The 22,423-nt window shown below is 45.1% G+C and overlaps 1 protein-coding gene across 8 annotated transcripts in view; it reads right to left on the bottom strand.

Moving 5' to 3' along the window:
• Positions 1-507: 507 nt before the first annotated feature.
• The window catches only part of Ermard (ER membrane associated RNA degradation), a 39,960-nt gene continuing 18,044 nt past the window's right edge, over positions 508-22,423 (bottom strand). For 4 of the 8 annotated variants that reach the window (XM_021186491.1, XM_029471371.1, XM_029471372.1 and 1 more), the window contains 2 exons: positions 21,136-21,249; positions 18,233-18,866 (listed from right to left, as the gene is read on the bottom strand). In XM_021186491.1, the coding sequence (XP_021042150.1) occupies positions 18,680-18,866; positions 21,136-21,249 (301 nt within the window). In that variant the 3' untranslated portion in view covers positions 18,233-18,679. Of the gene's footprint in view, positions 599-1,169; positions 1,320-3,256; positions 3,303-18,232; positions 18,867-20,078; positions 20,992-21,135; positions 21,250-22,423 lie in introns of those variants that run through there. The other 4 variants (XM_029471368.1, XM_021186493.1, XM_021186492.1 and 1 more) reach the window with 4 other exon arrangements.

Raw genomic sequence — 22,423 nt, 5'->3', positions numbered from 1 at the left:
TTCCTGGTGCTGTTTGTATTTTGATGCTAATTCCGCTTTCCCAGGAGGAGTTGCAGATGAGGAGTACACAGGTGTCTTCTTGTGAACCTTCTTCCCACCTTGACTTGTAAAATAAAGGCTAGAGCTGGTGATTGGGCAATGGAAGGGAAGGTGGAGCTGAAAAGCTTGGGGGAGAAGGAGGAGAGGGGAGAGAGAAAAGAAGGAGAAGGAAGGAAGGAAGGAAGGAAGGAAGGAAGGAAGGAAGGAAGGAAGGAAGGAAGATGGAGCAAGAGGAAGACAATCCAGATTCTGCATGGCTTTAAATAGCCACAGGTGGCTATGAATATCATAAAGGATAGAATAATTGGGATAATTTGTCTAATCTAGGTGGGCAGCTTGTATCATTATCAAGTGGCTCTGAAATTATGGTGTGGGCATCTTGTGAATTGAGAATTTATTGATATGTAAATCTGACTGATTAATTTTAAGTTTCTAGAGTTTTCATTTACCGGGTTAAGGGGGTTTGTGACAACTGGTCGCAGGGGGAGGATGGCTGAGAAGGTACAGGCAGCTCTGAGGCAGGTGAACCGGAGCTGGAAGACCTCCAACTGGGGCTGACCTAGAGGCGGAGAGACAGCGGGCAGTGAGTAGCTGGGTATAGCACAGGATGGTGCAATTTTTTAAAATATTTCCCCCAACAGTCTTGCATGCACTTTAACATCTTAACTAAATCTTGAGGCTCAAACAAGTGACCCAGAGTCTCCAGACATGATCCTGCAGGCAGTTTTCACTACCCAACCCGACACCAGCAGAGACTCTATCTGTTTGTCTGTCTCTATGTCAGCCTTTGGCTGCTACGTCCAAGAGAGGCCCTTTCAATTTCTTGAGCTCCGATGAATCCTCTGTAATCCTTTTGTATCCATTCTACAAGCTACAGACACACAAATACAGATGTAATTACTGTTTGTTATGTAACAACAGACAATCTAAAAGTTAGTAGTTAAGACCAGGATGAAAAAACATGTGCTTGGACCAACTGCCGAGGAATCAGTACTACTTGACAAATTGCGGCTGTAGCCAACATGGTTCTAAGGAAAGAAATGTTTCTTCTGTGTTAGTCAGCATTCTCTAGGGGAACAGAATTCATAGAATGGATATATATTTAAAGGGTGTTTAGTGGATTGGCTTACACAATACAGTCTGGGCAGTCAAGCAATGGCTGTTCCAACGAAGAGGCTGAGAGTCTGGTCTTTGCTCACTCTGTCTCACTAGTCCCTGTCTGGTACTGAGAGACTGAAGAATTCTTGAAGAGGTATTGGTCTTGAATCCACACTGAAAGCCTAAAGAATTTAGACCTTGATAACAGTTAGTAAAAGATGGCTTCAACTGACCCTAACAATTTCAATAATGTAGCCAATGACACTAACCCAGCTTGTGAATGTATTTTTATTCAATAAATTCTGACATTCTGAAAAAACCATCAATGTGTCTGTGATTTTATGCTGGGACCTGGAAGCCTCTGCTCACCCTTGTGTCTGAGACAACTCTACAGTAGGCTGTTGTCTACATACACACAGAAATGATTCCTGCCACTGGGTAGGGACATCAACCAGAGAAGGCAAATTCCTAGTCAGCTTCAGTCATTCTGGTGTGATTCTGACTTTGAAGGGAAAGAAGTTTCAGGTAGCATTTCCATGTCCAGTCTTCTCAGGTCTAGGCTTGTACCTGGATACCATTGTTTTCCAGATAAAGAGAGGCAGGGTGTCCACCCTTCCCTGCCTGAGCCCAAGATTTCATTTATTTGGCCCTTGACAAATCCCATTGTCCAAGGATGGACACCAACTCAGCTGGCAGAGCTTTCTGCAAACACCCCTAAAGCCGGTCAAAGGCTCTGAGGCACAAAGCCCACCCTCTTTGCCCCGCCCACCTCTAATAGTACCACATGCCAGGGACAGCCCTAGACAATGCCACCTAGTCCAGTGAGCCCCAAACCTAACTACAGGCCTTGTGCTATTAAGATTAAGACGCTAATCCATCTCCGGTGCTTTGAGGCTACTTTTAAAGATAAATCAGTGTGCCCATTTGGAGGACTCAAGACACAAAACCTTGAGCAAGAGTGACCTTTGATTCCACTGGAAGCTCTAACTAATACTTCAACAGGTGAAGCCTTTAAAGTTAGCCTTTTTATTCCATCTTGACAACACTGATTGATAACACGGAGCTAATCTCCTGCTTTTGTTCCCAGGGGGCAAAGGTTCCAGCAGCCCCTTTAGAATGTGGATCTTTTAACTATGAGGTGTGTGTAAATCATAAGTGACTCAGTCTGGGATTAATTCCTACCCCAGGAAATGCTCCCCAGGGCCCTCCTGGATTGCATACACTGCTCCTGTACCTTGGAAACTAAGACTCCTGTCTGGTCTAAAAGACTAATGTGGATAGTTTATCTGCAGAAATCGCATGAATTGCTCTAAAATAGTGGTTCTCGACTTTCCTAATGTTGTGCCCCTTTAACACAGCTCCTCATATTGTAGTGACCCCCTGGACCATAAAATTATTTCATCAGTACTTCATAATGTAATTTTGCTACTGATATGAATCGTAATGTAAATATCTGATATGCAGGGTATCTGATATGTGACACCCCCCTCAAAGGGTCGTGACCCACAGGTTGAGAACTGCTACTCTCAACAGAAGTTACTGAGAAGTCAGGGTATATGCTTCATGTGTTTAACTGTGTTTGCAACGTATTCTTTGGCAAACTCCAGCACTGTCCCAGTGACCTCGAGGTCCCTCCTGATGGCTCTGCTGTGAGGCAGGTAGGTCAGGGAGAGCTCCTTCCTTGCCTGCCTCCCATACAACAGGGGCTTAGGAACTCCAGGCCCCACTTGGACCTTATATCCAGATGTACATTCTTAAGATGTTCTAAGCCCAGCTCCCTGAAGTTCCATTCAGGTGAGTTTAAAAAGACAAAGCAGGCCGGGTGGTGGTGGCGCACACCTTTAATCCTAGCACTTGGGAGGCAGAGGCAGGCGGATTTCTGGGTTCGAGGCCAGCCTGGTCTACAAAGTGAGTTCCAGGACAGCCAGGGCTACACAGAGAAACCCTGTCTCAATTAAAAAAAAAAAAAAAGCAGAATGTAAGAAGAAACAGGGAAATTAATTTTAATAAGTTAGCTATCTAATATACCTGAGGTGTTTTCATATCCACCTGCATAATATCCAGTGGTGGAGGGAGAAGCAGAGGGAATAAAAGAGAGCAGAAAAAACAAGAAACTGACCTGCACATATGAGACTCCAAATAGTGATGGAGACGGCTGTGGGAATCTGAAAGGAAGAACACACTGCTAAAGAGTAAGGTCTGCCATTGTGACGTGACACCAAAGCACAGAGCATAGGGGAAAACCGGGTCAAGATTCATTAGACATAATCATTTCTACAAATCAGAAGAGAGCGTGTCAGAGATTACCAGGCGAGGAGGGTATAGATGCCACCTGGAGAGTGCAATACACACCAGGAGTGATCCAAAGACTTGGCAGCCATCAAGCCGAGGGAGGGGCTCTGTGGAGCAGGGCAGTTCCTGATGCAAACTGTCTGGGACCTACATTTCCTGATCTTTCCCAAAATTTCTCACACAAACTTCAACTTTACAATTTTAAGACTGAGCGAGGGCATAAAATACTATGTTTTCTTTGTAGAAAAGGACAGGTGTGTTTGTGCATATTGGGAATACAGCATATTGATGTTTTCAAGGGCTTACATATCCAATAGGCCAACCTCTAGGGACAGGCCTCCAACTAACTATATGAGATGTTTTTTACTGAAGATAAAGCGACCGTGGCCAAACAAGAATACTCAATTCAGCTTCTTTCTTTTATGCCTCATACTTTTATAAGTTCTACAAAAAAAAAAAATCTAATTTTTCTTAAATAGGTATTCACTCTCAGAACCTTGCAGTGTCTGATTTAGAGACATGAACCACATAGACTTTGAAGCCATGAAGAATTATTTTTCTAAAATAGTATCAACAAAAATACTTAATCTGGACAGCCAAACCATTCTCCAATCATTTCACTGAATTAGATTATATTAAACAGGTTTTGAAATAATGCAGATTAATTCTAAACCTTTCCAAATGCGTAAAAACAAACTGGACTTAAAACTTAAATAGCTGACTTTTTAATTCATGTTTGCTCCTACCGGCACAACTATTGATACTGAACATCTTAAGTTTCTTATGACCTACATTCCTCACACATATAGACTGCTGCTCTCTCCTGCCGGAGCCCTTCCCCTGGCACCATTAACTCTCAGTAAGACTATGTCTACCCATGCCAAGACCTGGAAGCCAGGCCCATGTGGGCTTTGAATGCTGCCTTCTGTTCAGACCCAGCTCTTGGGATTGCAGAATTTGCACTCAGGACCATTAATCTAGTACCAAGGTAGCATGAGAAATCAGCAGCACACCCAGAATTCAAGGAGGGCTTACATCACCTGTGCTCTCTGAAGTCAGTTGTATTTTCAGTACAAGGACAAAAGGGCAGGGTGCAATCTGTACCATCCAGAGATACATCCCAGAGATAAGAGCCTAGGGTTCAGAGACTGGCAGACTCCAAGGCTACCTCGCCATCCTCCCAATGCCACATGGAGTTGCTGCAAGTGGAGAAAAATCTGGATCCTCTTAGAAATGATCGGTGGAAGGCACTGGACCCCAGCATTCCTACTCCAGCCAAGAGCTTTATAGCGTTAGAGAGACACACAGTGGTTGTCCAGGTCATACCCCTCATTAGTAGGAACAGCAGGACTATGGCTCAGATTAGGGAAAGTGCCGAGGTGCTGAGGTCAAACAGACCTTAAAGGTTCAAATTGTGATCCACCCAACAGATGGGAGGACCTGAGCAACTCTGCTGGTTCACTTCCTCTACAATAAACAATATACAGTAGAGATACTTGGCTACCCACCACAGACACACATTGCTCCCACCAGCCAGATGGCCTACCGGCCAAGGCAGGCAGACAGGCCCTCAAGCAGATTACAACTGTAGCCTAGGCAGCTTCAGCTAGCGTTTCTTCCTAGAACCAGACACACCCACCTGTTGGCACAGCCTCCAGCTATGGCCTGATGGCAGACGGAGCAGAGCCCTCAGGCTCACAGGACTAAACTCTCTGTTAACTGGCTGTTTGCTAGCCCTGCCCTTGAGAGAGGGCAGTGCTGCACAGACTTCAGTGCAGCAGGAGAACTTTCACTGTGATAACCTCAAAACTTGGACAATTTTATTAAAGTGAGCAAAAATGTCTGCTGCAAGGCTGCAATGGGATGCTGTTAGTGCCCATAGCCTCTTTGGCATGCCTGACCTGGTTCATTCCTGGCCCTCAGCTACACACTAGCTCCACGGAATGGACAATGGATCTCAGAGTGATCCCTTTATAGGGAAGGAGTTACTGCTAGGCAACTGGTGGAGCAATGGCTTTTCAGGTAACCGATAAGGGGAGGCATGGTTTTGTAGTCTCACAGAGGAACATATAGCAGAAGCCAGTAACGCACCTCACACCGGGCAGAGCATCAGAAAGGTCTGGAAGCAGCCTGCACAGTGGTTGTAAGCTGTAAGCATCCTGGGAGGAGCCGCTGTATGACTGAGAGGCAGGGAGGCAGGGGGATGTTCCAGGTATAGTAATATGGATGACAGCAGCCACCAGAAGGAAGCAAACCCGGGGAAGTGAGACTGGCAGGTTCAGTTTGGACCCTGACCTTTTCCCCAGGAGGGCATTTGCCTAGCCCTCGATTCTGTCCTTAGTATCAGGGAGTTGTGGTGACTGAGACTAGGACAACCATTGTTAACTCAGGAGATAGACTTACAGGGTTCTTGTAACCTCAGGAAGCCGGAAACAAAAACAAAAGTCCTGATTCTTCCCCAAGCCCTGTTGACACCTGAACTGCCAATAGGTCAATAGAACAGACAATAGGTCAAGGAGACCTTTTTGGACTTTGAGGTGTCAGAGCAGGGAAAGCACCAGTTTGCTGTGGCAGGTGTCCTGCTGGCCCTTGGAGGGCTTTCTGTTTGTGCTGGCAATGGTGACTCACAAACCTCTTTGAGACTCACTGTGTTGAGGCTCTAGGACCTGAGAGCCTGTCCTTGTCACTCCCTGGCAGGCATCACCATGGCAACCCTGTATGTCTGGGCCCCACATCTGGGTGAAGCCCAGGGGTTTTCCAGTCTTGTGCCTCTCAGGGAACAGAAAGCCATGACCAGGGCAGTGGCTAGCATGCTATCCACAACCCGGACAGGTGTGAGCACGTGTGCATGCGCGTCTGTGTGTCTATGTGTGTGTGTCTATGTGTGTATCTGTGTGTGTCAGTGACTAGCCTGCCATCCACAACCAAGACAGGTGTGTGCACTTGTGCATGTGTGTGAGTGTATGTGTACCCAGACAGGCTTACACGTGTGTATGTGTATTTGTGTGTGTGAGTGACTAGCCTTCCACCCACATCCCAGACAGGCTTACATGTGTGTGTCTATGTGTGTATGTCTGTGTGTGTGTGTGTCTGTGTGTGTCAGTGACTAGCCTGCCATCCACAACCCAGACAGGCTTACCTGTGTGTGTGTGTGTGTGTGTGTGTGTGTGTGTGTGTGTGTTTGACTGCGCACGCGCGTGCACAGCCCTGGTTCAGGGGCATAGAGAAGTTTCCCAAGGCTAACAGGAGACTTAGTACAAAGACACTATATTGAGCAAAGTACATGATCTTGTCCTGACAACAACTGTGTACCGTTGTTCCAGCCACCCAGAGCATCTTTGGCTCCGTCTCTCCAGTGTCTGCCACGAAGGACAAGCTGAGCTTTGCCTCCTATTCACGTTTGTCTCCTGTACATGTACACCATGCTTCGTGTTGCTATGGGAGAAAAGCACTCTGACCTCCAGCCTTCAAGGCTTGCCTTTTGTGTGCTTTCCCTGGGGCAGGAACAAAGAGCTGGAGAACTCAGAGGATGTGTGACAGGAAGAGTCACCTCCTAGCCCTAAGCCATCTCCCGAGCACCCTGGAGCTACATCTTATCTGTTGGCTGAGCACCTGGGGGAGGGGGGGACTACTCTTCAGCCAAGTTGCAGAAAGGAGATGAATGTATGTGAAATAATTTTGTGGAATTTGGCTGGCTCTGTGGCCTGAGCAGGCATTAGGCAGGAGATAGAGCCCCAAAGGAATCCGGCAAGGGAAAGTGGTATGAGGGTGGGGCATTCACAGGGCACACCTGCAGACCTCAGACATCATGGAAACACAGGTATCCACAGACCATAGCCACAGGACAGATTGGGGGGGAGGAGAGGAAATCTAGGATTCAAGTACAGACTAATGGTGTGTAATGACTGAGGCCACTCTTGTAGACTGCAGGTGAAAAGCGAAGCAGGCAGTCGTGCACACCGAAAGCGCGGGGCGGGGAGGGGGGTATGGGGGGAGGTTACAGAGAGAAACATTAACCAAGTGGCAAGGCTGAGATGCTTGTCTGACTGTTGCTTTGGGGAAAGTTGATCTTACAAACAGACCCACCTGTTCTCCTTGTAAAAGTTTATTTGGGCTGTTGGGGAACCTGTTATCAGTGCTTGTTTAAACATTCCACTAAAGATCTGGGTGGTGTGTGGGGTGGGGAGGCACTGCAGGCACAGTTTGCTAATTTGGAAGCTTGTTCCCATTTCTGGAGAGGAAACTTGGAGGTGGTGCACCTATAAGACCAGGAGAGAGTGTCTCTCTCGATTCATAGCGACTTCAGGTCAGGTCAGGCCACAGTGGTTGCATTTGTGGGCATGCAATTCAGTTATTTTTCTCATGGCTTTGACAGAAGCAACGTAAGGAAGTGAGGGTTTACTCTGGCTCACAATTTGAGGGTACAGTCCATTATGGTGGGGAAATCCTGGCGTCAGGAGCTGGAGGCAGCTGGTCACACTTTCTCTCCAGTTGGGAATAGAGAGGGTGAATGCTGATACTCATTCAGCTTGCTTTCTCTTTTTTATTCAGTTGGGGAAGGACAGCCCCTGAAATAGCACCATCCATTTAGGGTGGGTCTTCCAATCTGGAAACTCTGACAGATTAATCCAGAGGGTTTTCTCTAGGTGCTTCTACACCCCTAGAGAAAAGTTCACAATCAATATTAACCATCATAAATATATAAAGAAAATTCTTTCAATTTGCCACAAACGTTTCCACACTCAGTTCTTTTATAAAAAAGCATTACTGCCTCCCCCCTGCTTTCTCCAGACGGATGGCAAGTATGACTAAGGGAAACATTCAGTTTCCTGGGCACAATTAATGGAAACCATGTCCTTTACAGTCTCAGAACAAACCAAAGCTCCTTCCTGCTGGGACAGCATCTGATAAGCTGGACCCCGGGCCCAGCATGCATGCGATCCAATGTGGATTGCCTTGAAGAATCTCAGGGTAAAGGCAAAACAGGTTTTGAGCAGGAATTTTGCTTCATAGTAGGAGTCTCTTTACCAGACTGCAAAGTGGGGGATAGTCTGGATTAGTGAACGTGTTCTGCTTATCCAGTGCTTCTCAGTGCCCACTAAAGGAAAACGATGGCAGGAACCATCCTTGCAGAGGACATGGTGAGTTACCCACCCCTGCCTTCCATTCAGGCTTCTCCATGGGATCATGAGAGATCCTGATGGATGAGGCTGTGTGTGGCTCAGAAAAGCACACGTTCCCCACTGTTTTCTATAGCAAGCTTCACACAGGAGGAAGGCAGTAAAGAACGTTTGATCATTACTAGTATGAACAGATCCTCTTCTCTGCAAACATTGCTCTATTAAGCTGCTGCTTCTTCTTTTTCCCCTTTCCTCTTCCTCCTCCTCCTCTTTTTCCTCTTCCTCCTTCTCTTCTTCTTTGAGATAGTATCTTATTATGTAGGCCTGATAAGTCTAGAACTCACTATGCGGAGTGACCAGGGTGGCTTCAAATTCACAGAGACCTGCATGCTTCGCAAGTGCTGGAAATAGAAGCATGCATTTCTTTAGAAAGCTGCAATTCTTGTCTGCTGTACTCCTCTTTTTTCAGTTGCCTTCCACTTGGGCTGCTTCACCCTGGGTCCTGACCATGTATTGCCCTGACCACTGATTCCTATGCCTGGTCCTCTATTTCTTCTGCTCATTCTGATGAGTGTCTTTATGCATGTAGATAGGAATTCCTTCCATGAAAACTAAACAATGATAGCAAGAGTTGGATGTGCACAGAATTACAAACAGGGAGGCCATGGATGGCTGGGAAGCAGGCTCAGTCCCAATGCTGCTGCATTTGGGAATTTAGAGTACTAGTGGTGGGTTTTTTGTTGTTGTTGTTGTTTTGTTTTGTTTTGGGTTGTTTTTTTGAGACAGGGTTTCCCTGTATAGCCCTGGCTGTCCTGGAACTCACTTTGTAGACCAGGCTGGCCTCCAACTCAGAAATCCGCCTTCCCCTGCCTCCTGAGTGCTGGGATTAAAGGCATGCGCCACCACGCACGGCTAGTGGTGGTTTTTAAAAGATGAGACTGGGGCTGGAGAGATGGATGGTTCAGAGGTTAAGAGCACTGCACTGGCTGCTTTTCCAGAGGTCCTAAGATCAATTCCCAGGACCACACGGTGGCTCACAATCATCTGAAATGAGATCTGGTGCCCTCTTCAGGCCTGCAGGCATACATACAGGCAGGCCACTGTATACACAATAAATAAATCTAAAAACAAAACAATGAAAGGTGAGAATGTTGAAGCTTTACAAAGTCATGGGCTGGTACCAACACACTCATTCTGACACCTAACAGGCTGAGGACATGGATGCTGAGCTTGTGTGCACCCTGACTACCAGCTGGAAGGGAGAGCAGGTCCTGAATACTTGTTTCATGGAAGTTGATTCAGGACAGCAGAGTGCCATCCATTTGATAGTCTTCAGCTTGACAGCCTTCCCCTCTCCAGCCTATGACTCCCTAGTCATATCATGGAGGAAAACCTCTATGATTCCCTTCAGTGATACAAGCTTTGTTCCGTGCCTTCAAGGTAGACATCATAAATCACAATGTGGCTCCACAGAAGCAAATGAGCTGAAGGCACAACACAGTGCCATGTCAGGACAGGGATGACTTAGGGAGGCATCACCTTGGCCCACTCCTCCTGTGCTCTGTGGTTTCCATGGTGACCAGCATCAGGGGTCTGCTTCACAGGAACGTATCTGTACACCAGTCCTCCTGTGTATTTCCTGTTTGCTTGTTCAGAAAGTGTGTGCTCTACTCACTAAGATGCACCACCATCTGATGGAACATCTTTAACCAACCCATGTACCTGCCAATTTATTTACTGTTCTCAATTTCACTGGGCCATACTATTGTGCTCAAGGAGAAACTTAACATGAGCATAATGCAAATGAACTCTCACCATTAAAGCGACCAGTCATTCTCTTTTCAAACGCAGGCAAGAATGTAAGCTTTATCATAATTAATAATTAATTAGCGTGTAATTAGTTATGGTCAATATTTTGTCAAATGAAATAAAGATGAACTCAACAGGGTTATAGGTACCTTAGGAAATAATATATTCTTACTGGGTTTTGTATGATGCATAGTAATGAGAATAGATAAAGATGTCAAGATCACATTCAAGAACTTTAAAAAATTATTTCAAAAACTGGCTAGAGGTAATTCTACCTTTTAATGGGTCCAAATATAAAAAGTAGTATTAGACTCATAGAATCTTAAATAGTAATGAAATCCAGCATTAAAAAATAAATAGGATTTATAGGATAGCAATTACATCTATCTCAGCAATATCCCACCCCTAAAAACAAAATCAAGCAAAAACACACAACTTAGAAAATCTAATGATTGCCACAGCTGCATATGAAATGGACATATAGGAATGAACAGCTTTGAAGATGTAAAGGAATTTCCCACACAGCCATAACGAAAAGGCATTTCTAGTAATAAATCTAATGTGAACGTGAAGCTTTTATGAAATGAAATTCAGACACCCAAAAATTTTCACACCTGAGTATTTAAGTCAGCACAAGAACAATGACAGCGTTGGACAAGTGGAGTGGGCATTGTAAGAGGCCATTTTCCCTGGCACACTTTATAGACTAATACGCTTGAAAAACTATACTAGTTGAGGGTTCTTATGATCATTATGTTTTTACACATGCTTTCACTGCTGGGAATTTGGTTCCAAACTTCAGGAAGAGACAGAAAAATCCTGAGACAGAATCCAGAGAGGGGAGGCTGAAGCTCTGTCAATTTGTAAGTTATAATGGTTTAATAGTTAAATCTTTGTTGCAGTAGATAAAAGAAAGATATAAAGTAAGGCAAAAGGTAAGAGAAAGCATAAAACTACAGATGAACACCAAAAGATGTGGGAGATTAGGATATTAAGTTACAATTCAAATTATCATTGAAAAATTACTATGTAGAATGTGGCATTTGGCAACTATGCAGCTGTTCATAAAAATAAGTATGATGAACTTCCAAATTAGGTGAAGCAGCAGATACCAGTGACGGTCCATGCAGGAAGCTTAGGAAGGAAGGCTGTGACCAGTTTTTGGAGAGGAAAAAGAGCTACAACTATACCTACCACCCTACAATACCGTATAGCATGTTTCAAAAGAAATCTAAATGCACGAAATATTTAAATGTTAAAACCACAAAAATAAATGACAATAAAAGTCATGATCAGGGAAATTGTTCTTTATAAACTCAGAGCTAAGTGAAAAGTTTTCTAAGTCAAATCCAAGCATAGAGAAAGAATTTTTAATTTCAACTACACAAAAATATCAACTTACTCATGAAAATAGACCATTATCAAATTAAGAAATCAAAACAGGCAATGAGGAGAAGTAAAACATTTTTATCACTCATTACAACCTATGCCCTTAATATATAGAGAGCCTAGAAGCCAGAATGAAAGAAGAAAATTGAGAACTCAATAGGCAAATGACTAAAGGCCTTAGGTAGACCTTCCAATGAAAGAGAAAATAAATACTATTCCTCATTAGTAACAGGAAACCCTACGAGGCTAACTGAATTGCAAAGCATCTTTATATTATAATACTCAGTAAATGAAGCTAGGGATAGAAGAATCTCAGACACTGGAAGGCTATAATTTTATGCATCTTTGACCCAGCCTCTAGATGATGGCTGTCAAGACATCATGGCATGCTTGTGACAAAATATGTGGGATAAGTTGGTTTTCATTAATAAGCAAATAGTATAATGTTAAAGTTCTATGAAGCATCAGGGCACGGCAGTGTATACCTTTAATCATGATGGAGGCAGATGGAGCTCTGTGAGTTCAAACCAACCTGGTCTACAGAGAGTTCTAGGTTAGCCAGGGCTACATAGTGAGACTCAAAACAAAGCAAAAACAAACACAACACTTCCAAATTTTATGCAGCTACTGAAAAAAAAATTGGAGATGCTCTTTGTGTGGAAGACTCTCCAATATATATTGTTTATCAAAGCACTGTGCTGTGGTATAGTTTATATACTATGCTACCATTTGTGTAAGACAGGATGAACATGAGTGTAAATAAACGGATTGTATATGCTTTGGAAACTTCATCATGATTCTCATCCTTATTATATAAAGATCCTGGAAATCAATTAGAAATAATTCCTTACTCTGAGGAGGGTGTGAATAGAAAGCAAACTGTATATTACATGCTCTGGTGTTCTTGATTTCTGATCCATGTAAATTACATCTCATTTAACAATATAGACTTAATATTCAAATTTTGGAGTATAAAATTACCTTTTAAACTTTGAACACTTTCTGTCAAACTTGCAGCCTCATTAACAAATATTATTTTCCGGGAAGACAAACTCAACTCCCTTTGACTTTATGGTCCACTATTGTGGTGCTATGAACAACAACCTCGACTTCATATAGCATTTACAGGAGTGACCTTCAAACACTATGGAGTGATTTTCTCTACCAAACGACTTTCCATTTCCTCCTTTACTGTCTCTACTTTGCGACTCATGATGATGAAAGCCACTTCCTAAGCAATTGCTAGGATCCCTGATTTGAGCTGCTTCCTGCAGCGGCTCCTCAACTGGCTTCCTTACCAACAGTCCCCAGGACACCAGGAAGTCAGGCGCTTCCGGATGCTGCTTTTGCTTGGTGTACTCAGGCATCATTCCATGGTTTGCAGGGTGTCAGGCATGTGGAAATACTGTGGCTGAGATCAGCCTGCTTGCTCTGGAAGCCAGCCTAGTCAGGGCAGGTGGAATCTGCAGCTTTTTGCAGGATGGCAAAGCAGATATCTTTGCCCTGCTGTCAGTCTCTGTTGCATCCTCCCCCTGGAAGAGCTGTTTCAACTCAGACATTTGCAACCTGCCCACAGTTTTCCTGGAACCAGCAAGGAGCCAGACAGGAAAAGATGAGTGTGGAGGAATCAAACTCGTTGGATTATGGAAACTTGCAATAATGCCTAGTGGAAGATTGGGTTTCTGTGCTGAACTGGTGATCTAACAGTGTCCCTTGATGTGACCTGTGTCCTTATGTTGACACAGCCCCAGTGTGTAGGTTACACCTTGTTGGACCACAGCCTGATACCCTTACTTGTCCCCCTGTCCTTCACTTCTCTGTTGACTGGGAGATCAATTTTGATAACACGTCTGGGTAACATGCAATGGGGGGATGGTGGTGGTGGTAGTGACATGAGTGGATCACAGTGGTAGCTCACAGGTAACTCTGCTCCTGTCATTCCAGTCATGATGGCACTTGCCTGGGTCCCTCCTGTGGCCTCTGTGACTTTTAGTTTATCATCCTACCGCTTTACTCAGAGGCCAGATTCATACACACACCCCTTTAGGCTTGAAGCACCCTGGCTTTGGAAGTCTAGCAGCCTTTCAGGGCCCCATTTAGTAGCCCTGCACCTTGCCTGATCCCTATCAGCTCTTGCCTTGTCCCTTGGCCACCCATCCCGGCTGGGGCCTCATGGTCTCACTGTGGTCTCCTGAATGGAGTTAAGCCCTGGGAATTGCTGGAACCAAGCATCACCCCCCTACGCCCCCTGCTTACACTGGCATCTTGAGCACAGACATCAACCTCTCAAATGGACTTTCAGAGTTTGGCTGAACTGTGACCTTGTGTGAGCTAGATTGTGACTCATCTGAGGTCAGTTTGCTCAGCCAGCAGCTGACTGTGGTAACTTGAGTCAAGTGGATATGGAAATGGTTCCTTCCTGTACATCCTTAAGGGACCAGAGCATATTATCCCGTATGTTCCAAAACGGAGAAGCGGAAGCAGTGGAAAAAGAGATAAAAGCACAGACGCCGTAACTGCAGACTCAGCAAGTCTGGCCTGCACAGTTCTGGCATTGGAGCACGGCTCTGGGCCTGTGGGTAGCCATGAACGCTGTTCTTCCTGGCAGCTCTTAAAGGGGTCCTTTGCCAAAAATAAAAAAAAAAACTCATGAAGTTGGGTGTGATGGCACAGGACTGGGGTAGACTGGCTGTTTCAGGGTGACACATAGAATATCGCAGGCATGATAAGAACAGATTCCTGAATGGTTTTGAAATCTCAGGTCCTGGGTCTTAGAGATACTTCACTTGGAAAAACACAAGGAGATTCAGGCACAGGACTTGAAAGCACTGGGGACTTCAGGCACAGGACTTAGTACAGCAGAGCTTAAAGGGGGTGGAGGGATGTGAGGTGTTGCACCGGATATTTAGCACCATCTGGACATGACCAGCACTTAAGGGAAGCAATATTCCCACCATTTGTCAGCCTGTGAGTATCACACCTCGTGGAGGACCCCTAAGGTGTGGCTTCACACCTCCTGTTCCCACCACTGACTGACACAGCTCACGGCAGCTGAAGATCAATATATAAACACAATACAATGTTTCCATTGATTCAGCAGACCCCTCAGCCACTAACTTAGGTCCAAACCTCATCCAGAACATGGACAAGATGGGTCCAACTAAAGAAGAAAACAAAACTATTAGCTTTTCTACCATTTAAGGCAATATAGGAAAAATAAGCAAGCAAGCAAACAACAAAAACAGAGCCAAAAGTGTCGACTGCCCAGGTCCAGATGGATAGTCAGGGTTCTGACTCCACCGAGACTGACAACTAACATAGCGGCTCCTGAGGATGGGTTAGCATGGGACCCTGGAAAATAATGTCTTACGTGGGAAGGGAGGGGCCACAGCTGGTAGGAAAGGGCTTATATCTAAATAAATTCGATACTAAGAGAATTTTACATGCTGAGACATGAGGGAGGTCCTTAGCTTGTTAATTAAGAGTGAAACAGAGAGATTGGAGGCCCCTGTGCCCACTATCCCTGCATCACCTGCAGACCCTACCCTCTGCTCTGAGTGGGATTTCCTGGACCTCATAACCTACGGACTGGCCGTAGCATCACAACCCTCCACTCTCAGTCTGTGGACTGTAGTGCTTTCTTGCTGATCTTGCATTTTGCTGGGCTATTTCTGTGTCCCTGCCCAAGCTGCTGGAAAGGTTTGAGATTACAGATTTCATTTCTGGGACTCAGAGGAACTGTCAGTGAGAGTGACCACTAAGCAGCTGAGGACCAGCCGTCCCTGCCTCCTTCACAGGGGATTGAGTTCCAGGTTTTCTCCACTAAGTTTTCTACCGTCCTCCTAAATGGAATTAATAACATTGTCTTGGGGGGTATTCAAAGTCCTGAGCAAAAGGCTTTGAAAATATGTAAGCTTTCTGTAAAGGTGGCATTTAATATTTATAATGGCAAGTCTATGCTTATAAGGATCCATAAACTCTAACCATTGGCTGGCACAGGACTTCGCTTTATGGGTAGCTTTTTTGAACTGAGCATTTCATTTTCAATTAATTAATGATGTGTCAAGGGGACATCCTGTATCCATCCATTTGGAGAACTTCTGATGCAATCAAAGACTTATCTTAATTGGTCCCAGTCAATTCACATGGACACTCTACAATCCAGACACAGCCCACAGAAAAACTGGTTCCAGGCCCTCTAAAGCCCAAACTCTGGTGGTACCACAGTGATTTAGTTTCATTAAAATCTTTTTAGTAGGGCTATAAAACAAACCACAGATACTCCCTTTTATCCGATGTAAGGAATTTTCTTTGTTAGTCCCTAAAAGCCAATCCCACACAGGCAGGCGCCATGCTTTGGCAGACTGGCTGTGGTGTCAAGGTGTGAATTCAGCCTGCAGCTGGGGAGAGTGGTTAGAAGCCAGTCTCCACTGCAAGCCTGCGCCCCTCCTTCTCTGCAATGCTCAGTCCAGTCCCTTTAGACAAAGGGTTCCCCTCCCCCATCAGCAGTATGGTGATTGGTGGTTGGTTAATGGTGACCTTGGTACCTCCCTCATTCTCCTGTCACCACCACTGGCCACGCTGATGTCTTCCCCCAAGAGATTAATTCACACAATACAACCCCAATCTTCCCTCATGAAGATGGAAAAGATTTTTAGACTGTGATTGTTCATGCCTTTCATCAATACAGAATTAAATGAACAGAAGGCCGAGCCTTCAGGTGAACGCAATGCTCCACAGCCCCAGTGGCCAGGCGCCAGTGGTCACTTCCCACTCTTGTCACCTTGGATCTACCTCTCTGTGGCCAGATGAAAAAGGAAAGAATTCCTTTTCCTGGAGTCACAGGAGTTCGCAGGAGACATCTTCCCACACAGCTGCCAGATTACTTAATGAAGAGTGCCACCCTGTGTTGGACTAGAGAAAACACAATCAGGAGACGGACCTAGGAAGTTCTATAAGGGAATCCAGCATCAATGTGTTCCAAGGAGCTAAGCTAGAAAGAGGCCCCATTAGCAGCACAGCCCACAGTGAGGCTGCAAGCTTCCACTGACGATCCTGTTGGAATACATAGCTTTGGCAAACTCCAGATTGGTTGACAAGAGTGCTACCTGTGCCAGGTTCAGATCCATAGGTTAAAGAACCGAAAGCTACTCTCAGCTGGGACTTCAGGTGAGGACTTGAGGCTGACCATGGTTTTCCCAATGGTTAATTCATGTAAGGCTGTGAGCAGCTGGAATGTTAGGCACATACAGTGAAGATATGCACATAGCAACACACACATCACACAGCCCAGTGTGACAGAGAGAATCCAAATCATCCATGAGGAAGAAAAGAAGAAAAAAAAGCCAGCATTGGTTGATACTGTAGGGACAGAGCAAAACATCTGCTGCACTGCTTTTTTTTTTTTTTTCCTTCCTGTCAGTCAGATGAGGTATGCAGTGGTGATGTCAGCCTCAACACTGCACAGATGAAGACAAGCCCTCAAGGTTACGGAGCTCGCCCACAAGCCTGGTAAAATATGGAGCCAGTATCTTCCTCTGCGCATGCTCACTTCTCCAGCATTGGGTCTGCATTGCCAACCTTCCGGCTGACCTCTGCGCTTCTGTTTTCTTTTCTAGGTTGACTCCTGAAATGATATTTTCTAGAGGCCACTGGCAGAGATCCACTCACAGGAGTTGAGGAATCTCTTGATCCAGGATTGAACCAGGCCTCAGACAGGGCAAAGCCTGCTCGACTCAGCACGCCTTTGTGGGATGTCACCTTCCTGAGATTTCCCATCAGTCTCCATAGCATGGCCCCCAGCTCTGGTTCTTTCTGCTCTCAGAACCCCAACCTAGAATTACAGCTCATCTCTTCCACTTTCTACTGGACAACCTAGAGAGTTCCAGAGTGGTGTCCACCTAAACAGGCTTGTCCTCCTGGAACAGGGAGACAGTGCCTAGGACTACATGTTGAAAAAGTCATTTGTTTTTGTTTTTTCTTTTTTTCATTATCCTTTAGAACCTCTGTATGTGCTTCTCTTGGGTCTTCTGTTTGCTATTTCTTTTGCAGAGCTAGCCAGCCATGAGCAGCACTACATGTACTTCAGGGCAGGGTGAGCCTTGTTTGCAAGTACACTTGGCAGTTGCCTTGGCCATACAGGTAGCACTTTCAATCAACAGTTATTCAGAATCTTGAATTTGTACCTGTATCATGCAATCACTTTCTCTTCTAATGTCATGCAGGAAAAAGCAAGTCTCTAAACGTCTATCACCTGGCCTCACTAACATACTACCGTAGTATGCATTTCTTAACACACACAAACTTTTATTTTATCTTATTTTTTAAGGTGGAGGGGCTGGAGGTGGTCTCCTTACATATACTAGGCTGGTCACAATCTTTTGATCCTCCTGTCTCTGACTCTCAGGCACTAAGATTACAGGCATGTACCACTCACTATACATAAGTGATATCGTTTTTTAGGAAAAATGAAAGGCAACATAGAGTTCATGGTAAACATTTTTAAAAATTTAATTAACAAAGCAGGTTCAGCGGTGGGTTCCACTCCCTTGAAATGATGCAATGCAGGATACAGGACCCTGTGCTGCTGATGTGACACACAAGGACAGGTCATTATGCATGAGAACCAGATGTCCTTGAAGTGATGCAGAGCATGTCTGTGGACCATGTATCCTTTATGTGACTTACTGAAGACATGCGGCCATGTAGATATTGTTCCTTTAAAAGATAAGGTGTTAAATCTGAGGGAACAATTAAATCCCAAGTGATGAACCGCAACTTTGTATTTTTACCTTCTTCCAGAGGTTGACTGTGTGCTGGGGTTGTAAAATTCAATGGGACAGACAGGATATGCAGCTGCCACCAAGTACCACCAAGGTCTCCTCTATAGCTCAGTGTCACGACCAAAAATACCTTGATTCATGATTTCTTTGTCAGCTTATGTCAACTTTATTTGTGTTTTTTTTGGCTAAATGTATTAACATTTGTTTCTTCTCACTGAAAGTCCAAATCCTCAACAAAACTGTGTGTGTAAGAGTGGTGGCTTCACTCCACTTGTTCTTCTCTCGGCTGGTGTAGGCCACTAGGTTCTCAGTGTACTGTAGGACCAATTTTAAGAATCTGTTAAAAAGACAGTGAGGAATGGTAGTTTGTCTGTTCTGTTGTAGAATGTAGCAGCGTACATGTCTTGTCTTCTCTTGGAGATATCCCTAAAAGTTACTCAACTGTGTTTGGATTCAAGAAGAAGAAATGCATGCAAAATGAAAATAAGAGAAACTGGTAGAGAAAGAACGTAACACTGGGACCGGTGCTCTCCAAGCTGTGCTGGGTCTTAGAAGACATGAGATTCTTTTCCCACTCAGATCTTGACATGGTGTTTCTAGGTGATAGAACGCAGTTGGAAGACTGCAGGGCCATGTGGTTCAGACTGACAGAGGCTGGACACATGGTGAGAGAAGTCCCACTCCCAAGTCCCTCTGCTACTGATGCTGCATCCCTTGCCTTTCTTCCCTTTGTGTTGACGTGGTTCTCTGAAGAGAACCACCATTACTATGAAACACTTGCCACTGCTAAAACTAGTTTTCTTAAAGTTATTCCCTAAGATGGCAGCAAGTTCCACCTGATTATGATATACTTCGTTTCTACACGTCCAGGCTTATCCTCAGTCTTCTGAGGACTGGAGACTTTCCTGTTTACACTTTTCATGAAGCTATGCTACAGGAATGGCACAGCGGAGCCCGAGGAGCCTCTGTCTGGGGAGTGGCTTTCCTCTGAGACAGGTCTACTCCTCAGGGACTCTGGGAGGCTGCTACTAGGATGTAGCCAGGTGTCATGGGTGACTGTCACACAAGACACAGAGAAGCTACAAAGCAAGCACCACTGGTGCTAAGGTTGAGTACCCTAATGTAGTTGCCACTGGTGCTAAGGCTGAGTACCCCAATGTAGTCACCAGTGGTGCTAAGGCTGGGTACCCCAATGTAGTCACCAGTGGTGCTAAAGCTAAGTACCTCAATGTAAGCCTTGCACACACTTGCCAAGGTTCTATTCGTCCATCCGTGCCCTACTTTCCTTTCTGTTGCTGTGATAAAATAACCTGACAAAAAGCAACATAGGGGAAGAAAAGGACTTATTTGGCTTAGAATTCCAGATGACAGTCCATCAATGCATGGAAGTCACAGTGGTAGGAGACTGAGATAGCTCGTAATACTCCATCCAAAGTCAACAGTAGAGATAAACAAATGCAGGTATGCTACCTGCTTGCTGGATACTCAGCTAGCCTTCTCTCTCCTCTTACACAGTCCATGGTCAAACCAGGGAATGGTGCCACCCACATGGGCTAGGCTCTCTCACATCAATTAACAATCAAGACAATTCTGACAGACATGCCCACAGGCCAACCTGTTCAGAAAATTCCTCAAATGAAATTTGAGACTCTAGGTCCGTCAAGTTGACAATGAAAACTAACCAGTACAGAGCAGGTGAGATGGTTCAACAGGCGCAGCACTCATCAAGCAAGCCTGGTGACCTGGGTTCAATCCCTGGAGCTCGTAGAAAGGTGGAAGGAGTGGGTGGAGCTGTCCTTTGACTTTCACAATTCCCCATCTCACAGCCTCCTCCCCTAGATCAATCTAAAACTACTGCTTTTAATACTAGCACTTAAAAAGCAGAGGCAGGCTGACTTCTGTGAGTTCAAGGCCAGCCTGGTCTACACAGTGAGTCAGGGCTAGTCTAAAACACACACATACACACACACACACACCCCTCTCATACACACCCTATTTCAATCCATAAGATGCTACAATATGTAAGGCAGCTAATATACGAAAAACTTGTGGACATAGATGAAGGCTGCATCACAGTGCTATAGTCGACTGAGCACAGCATACCATTTGTACAGCCTGTCTAAGGGGTGTCATGAACACTGGGATCTCTGCATGTAGGGTTAAAAGATTATCCTACTTTCAGATTCCCTTGATCTGGATGTAGCTGGAAAGTAGAATTCTTAAGTTTGAAACTTAGCTATATACAATTGTGGTCACTTGCATGTGGTAGGATCTGCCTCATGGCTCTGACTTCAAGACCTTCCTGCAAGACCATCTCCATAGTCTTCACTTAGCTTGCACCTGGGCGCAGAACTATAGCCTGGCAAGCTGAGAGGGTTCACTAGTAAACTAGGTTCAATTTTGTGATCCACAAACTTAGTATCCAATTGTACAGAGAAGACCAGCTAAGGATCAAGGAAAACCTGTGGAGATTTAAAAAAAAAAAAAATCACCAAAGAAATAGCCAAGAGGAGTCCAAATGTCTTACACAAAGGAAGAGCCAAGAGGAGTCAAATGCCTTATAATGCCATCAGCACGGTCTTGTCTCCTTAGCAGATGCACCTTACCTCAGATACTGCTGTTGTTCCTCAGCGCCCTTACCACGAACAGCATGGACACTGGCCAACTCCAGTGCAAGGAGCAACAAGATCAGGGAAAGCATGGGACACAAAAGTCTAACACTGAAAAAGAAAAAAGGCAGGTCAAGGTTTGGACAAAGTCCTTTCCGTTTTCTTTTCTTTTTTTTAGGAGAAGGGAGAACCGGGACAGGCAGACCTGGGAGGCACAGAGAACGCACAGCCGGGACGGTGCCTCTCGGTCGGACGTGAACTCGGGCTTGGTCCGTTTTCATACGGAAAACAGCACTTCACCTCATCAACACCTTTTTATGTTATTACAAAATCCACACAGTGCATTTTAGTCATGCTTTCCCCTTGCCCGCCCGAATGTTCCAACCTTCCCCATCTCCCAACATACGCAGCTTTATGTCTATAAACATGCTTGCTCTCTCTGTCTCAAACACACACACACACACACCATAAGCACAAAAAATGAAAATTATAAAACAAAACAAAACAGAGAGAAAGGCAAAGGGAAAAAAGCCAAAACCACACCAAACAATATGGAGTTGTTTCGCCAGCACCATTAAATCTGAACATCTGGGAAGATGGCTTGTGAGTCTTTTATCCTTTCGCCCCGCCCGGCCCAGTCCCTACCTTTCAAGTCTATAGGGGTACACAGCCCAGCCCCTTCTTGCCCTTCATGTTCAGGTCACAACATGCCTCTACTCCCTGGCAGCAGCACCTGCTTTTAGTCTGGCTCAGTCTGAGTTGCCTGCTACTGGGCTGTGCTAGCACCTTCCTTAGCCGGTCACCTAGTAAAGGGCTTTCACAAGGGGAGAAAGCCTGTTTAACTTTGCCAGATTCCAAGAACTTCCAATTACTGCCCGACCTTATTTTTCCCATGAGACCAGCAGAGATGCTTAAAAATCCTTCACTCCATTTGGGAGGGGATGCAGTAGCACTGCACATACACTACATGAGAGCAGACTGAGTAACTTCTGGAAGGTAATGAACATGGATGTGCTGTGACAGTCCTAGAAACACCAACCATTCAACCCAAAGTTCTAGAAATACGCCCCAAGCAGCTATTTCTAAAGACTATGTGAAGAACAGTAGTGCCAGCAATTCCTAGTGAAGAGCTCTAGGGCTTAAACCGGGACAGTCATTTTGGGTAGTGGGACCCACACCAAAAGGCCACATTTAATAGTTCTATAAAACAGTATACACTGTAACTACTCTCTGAAAGGATCAGCCCTCACCCAAGCTTGCGAGAGGAGTGCGGGGGCACTGATGG

Source organism: Mus caroli, chromosome 17, assembly GCF_900094665.2.
Source record: "Mus caroli chromosome 17, CAROLI_EIJ_v1.1, whole genome shotgun sequence".
In the NCBI taxonomy this organism is placed as follows: domain Eukaryota; kingdom Metazoa; phylum Chordata; class Mammalia; order Rodentia; family Muridae; genus Mus; species Mus caroli.
Note: the sequence above shows the minus strand (reverse complement) of the source record. Positions and strands in the feature narration are given on the sequence as shown.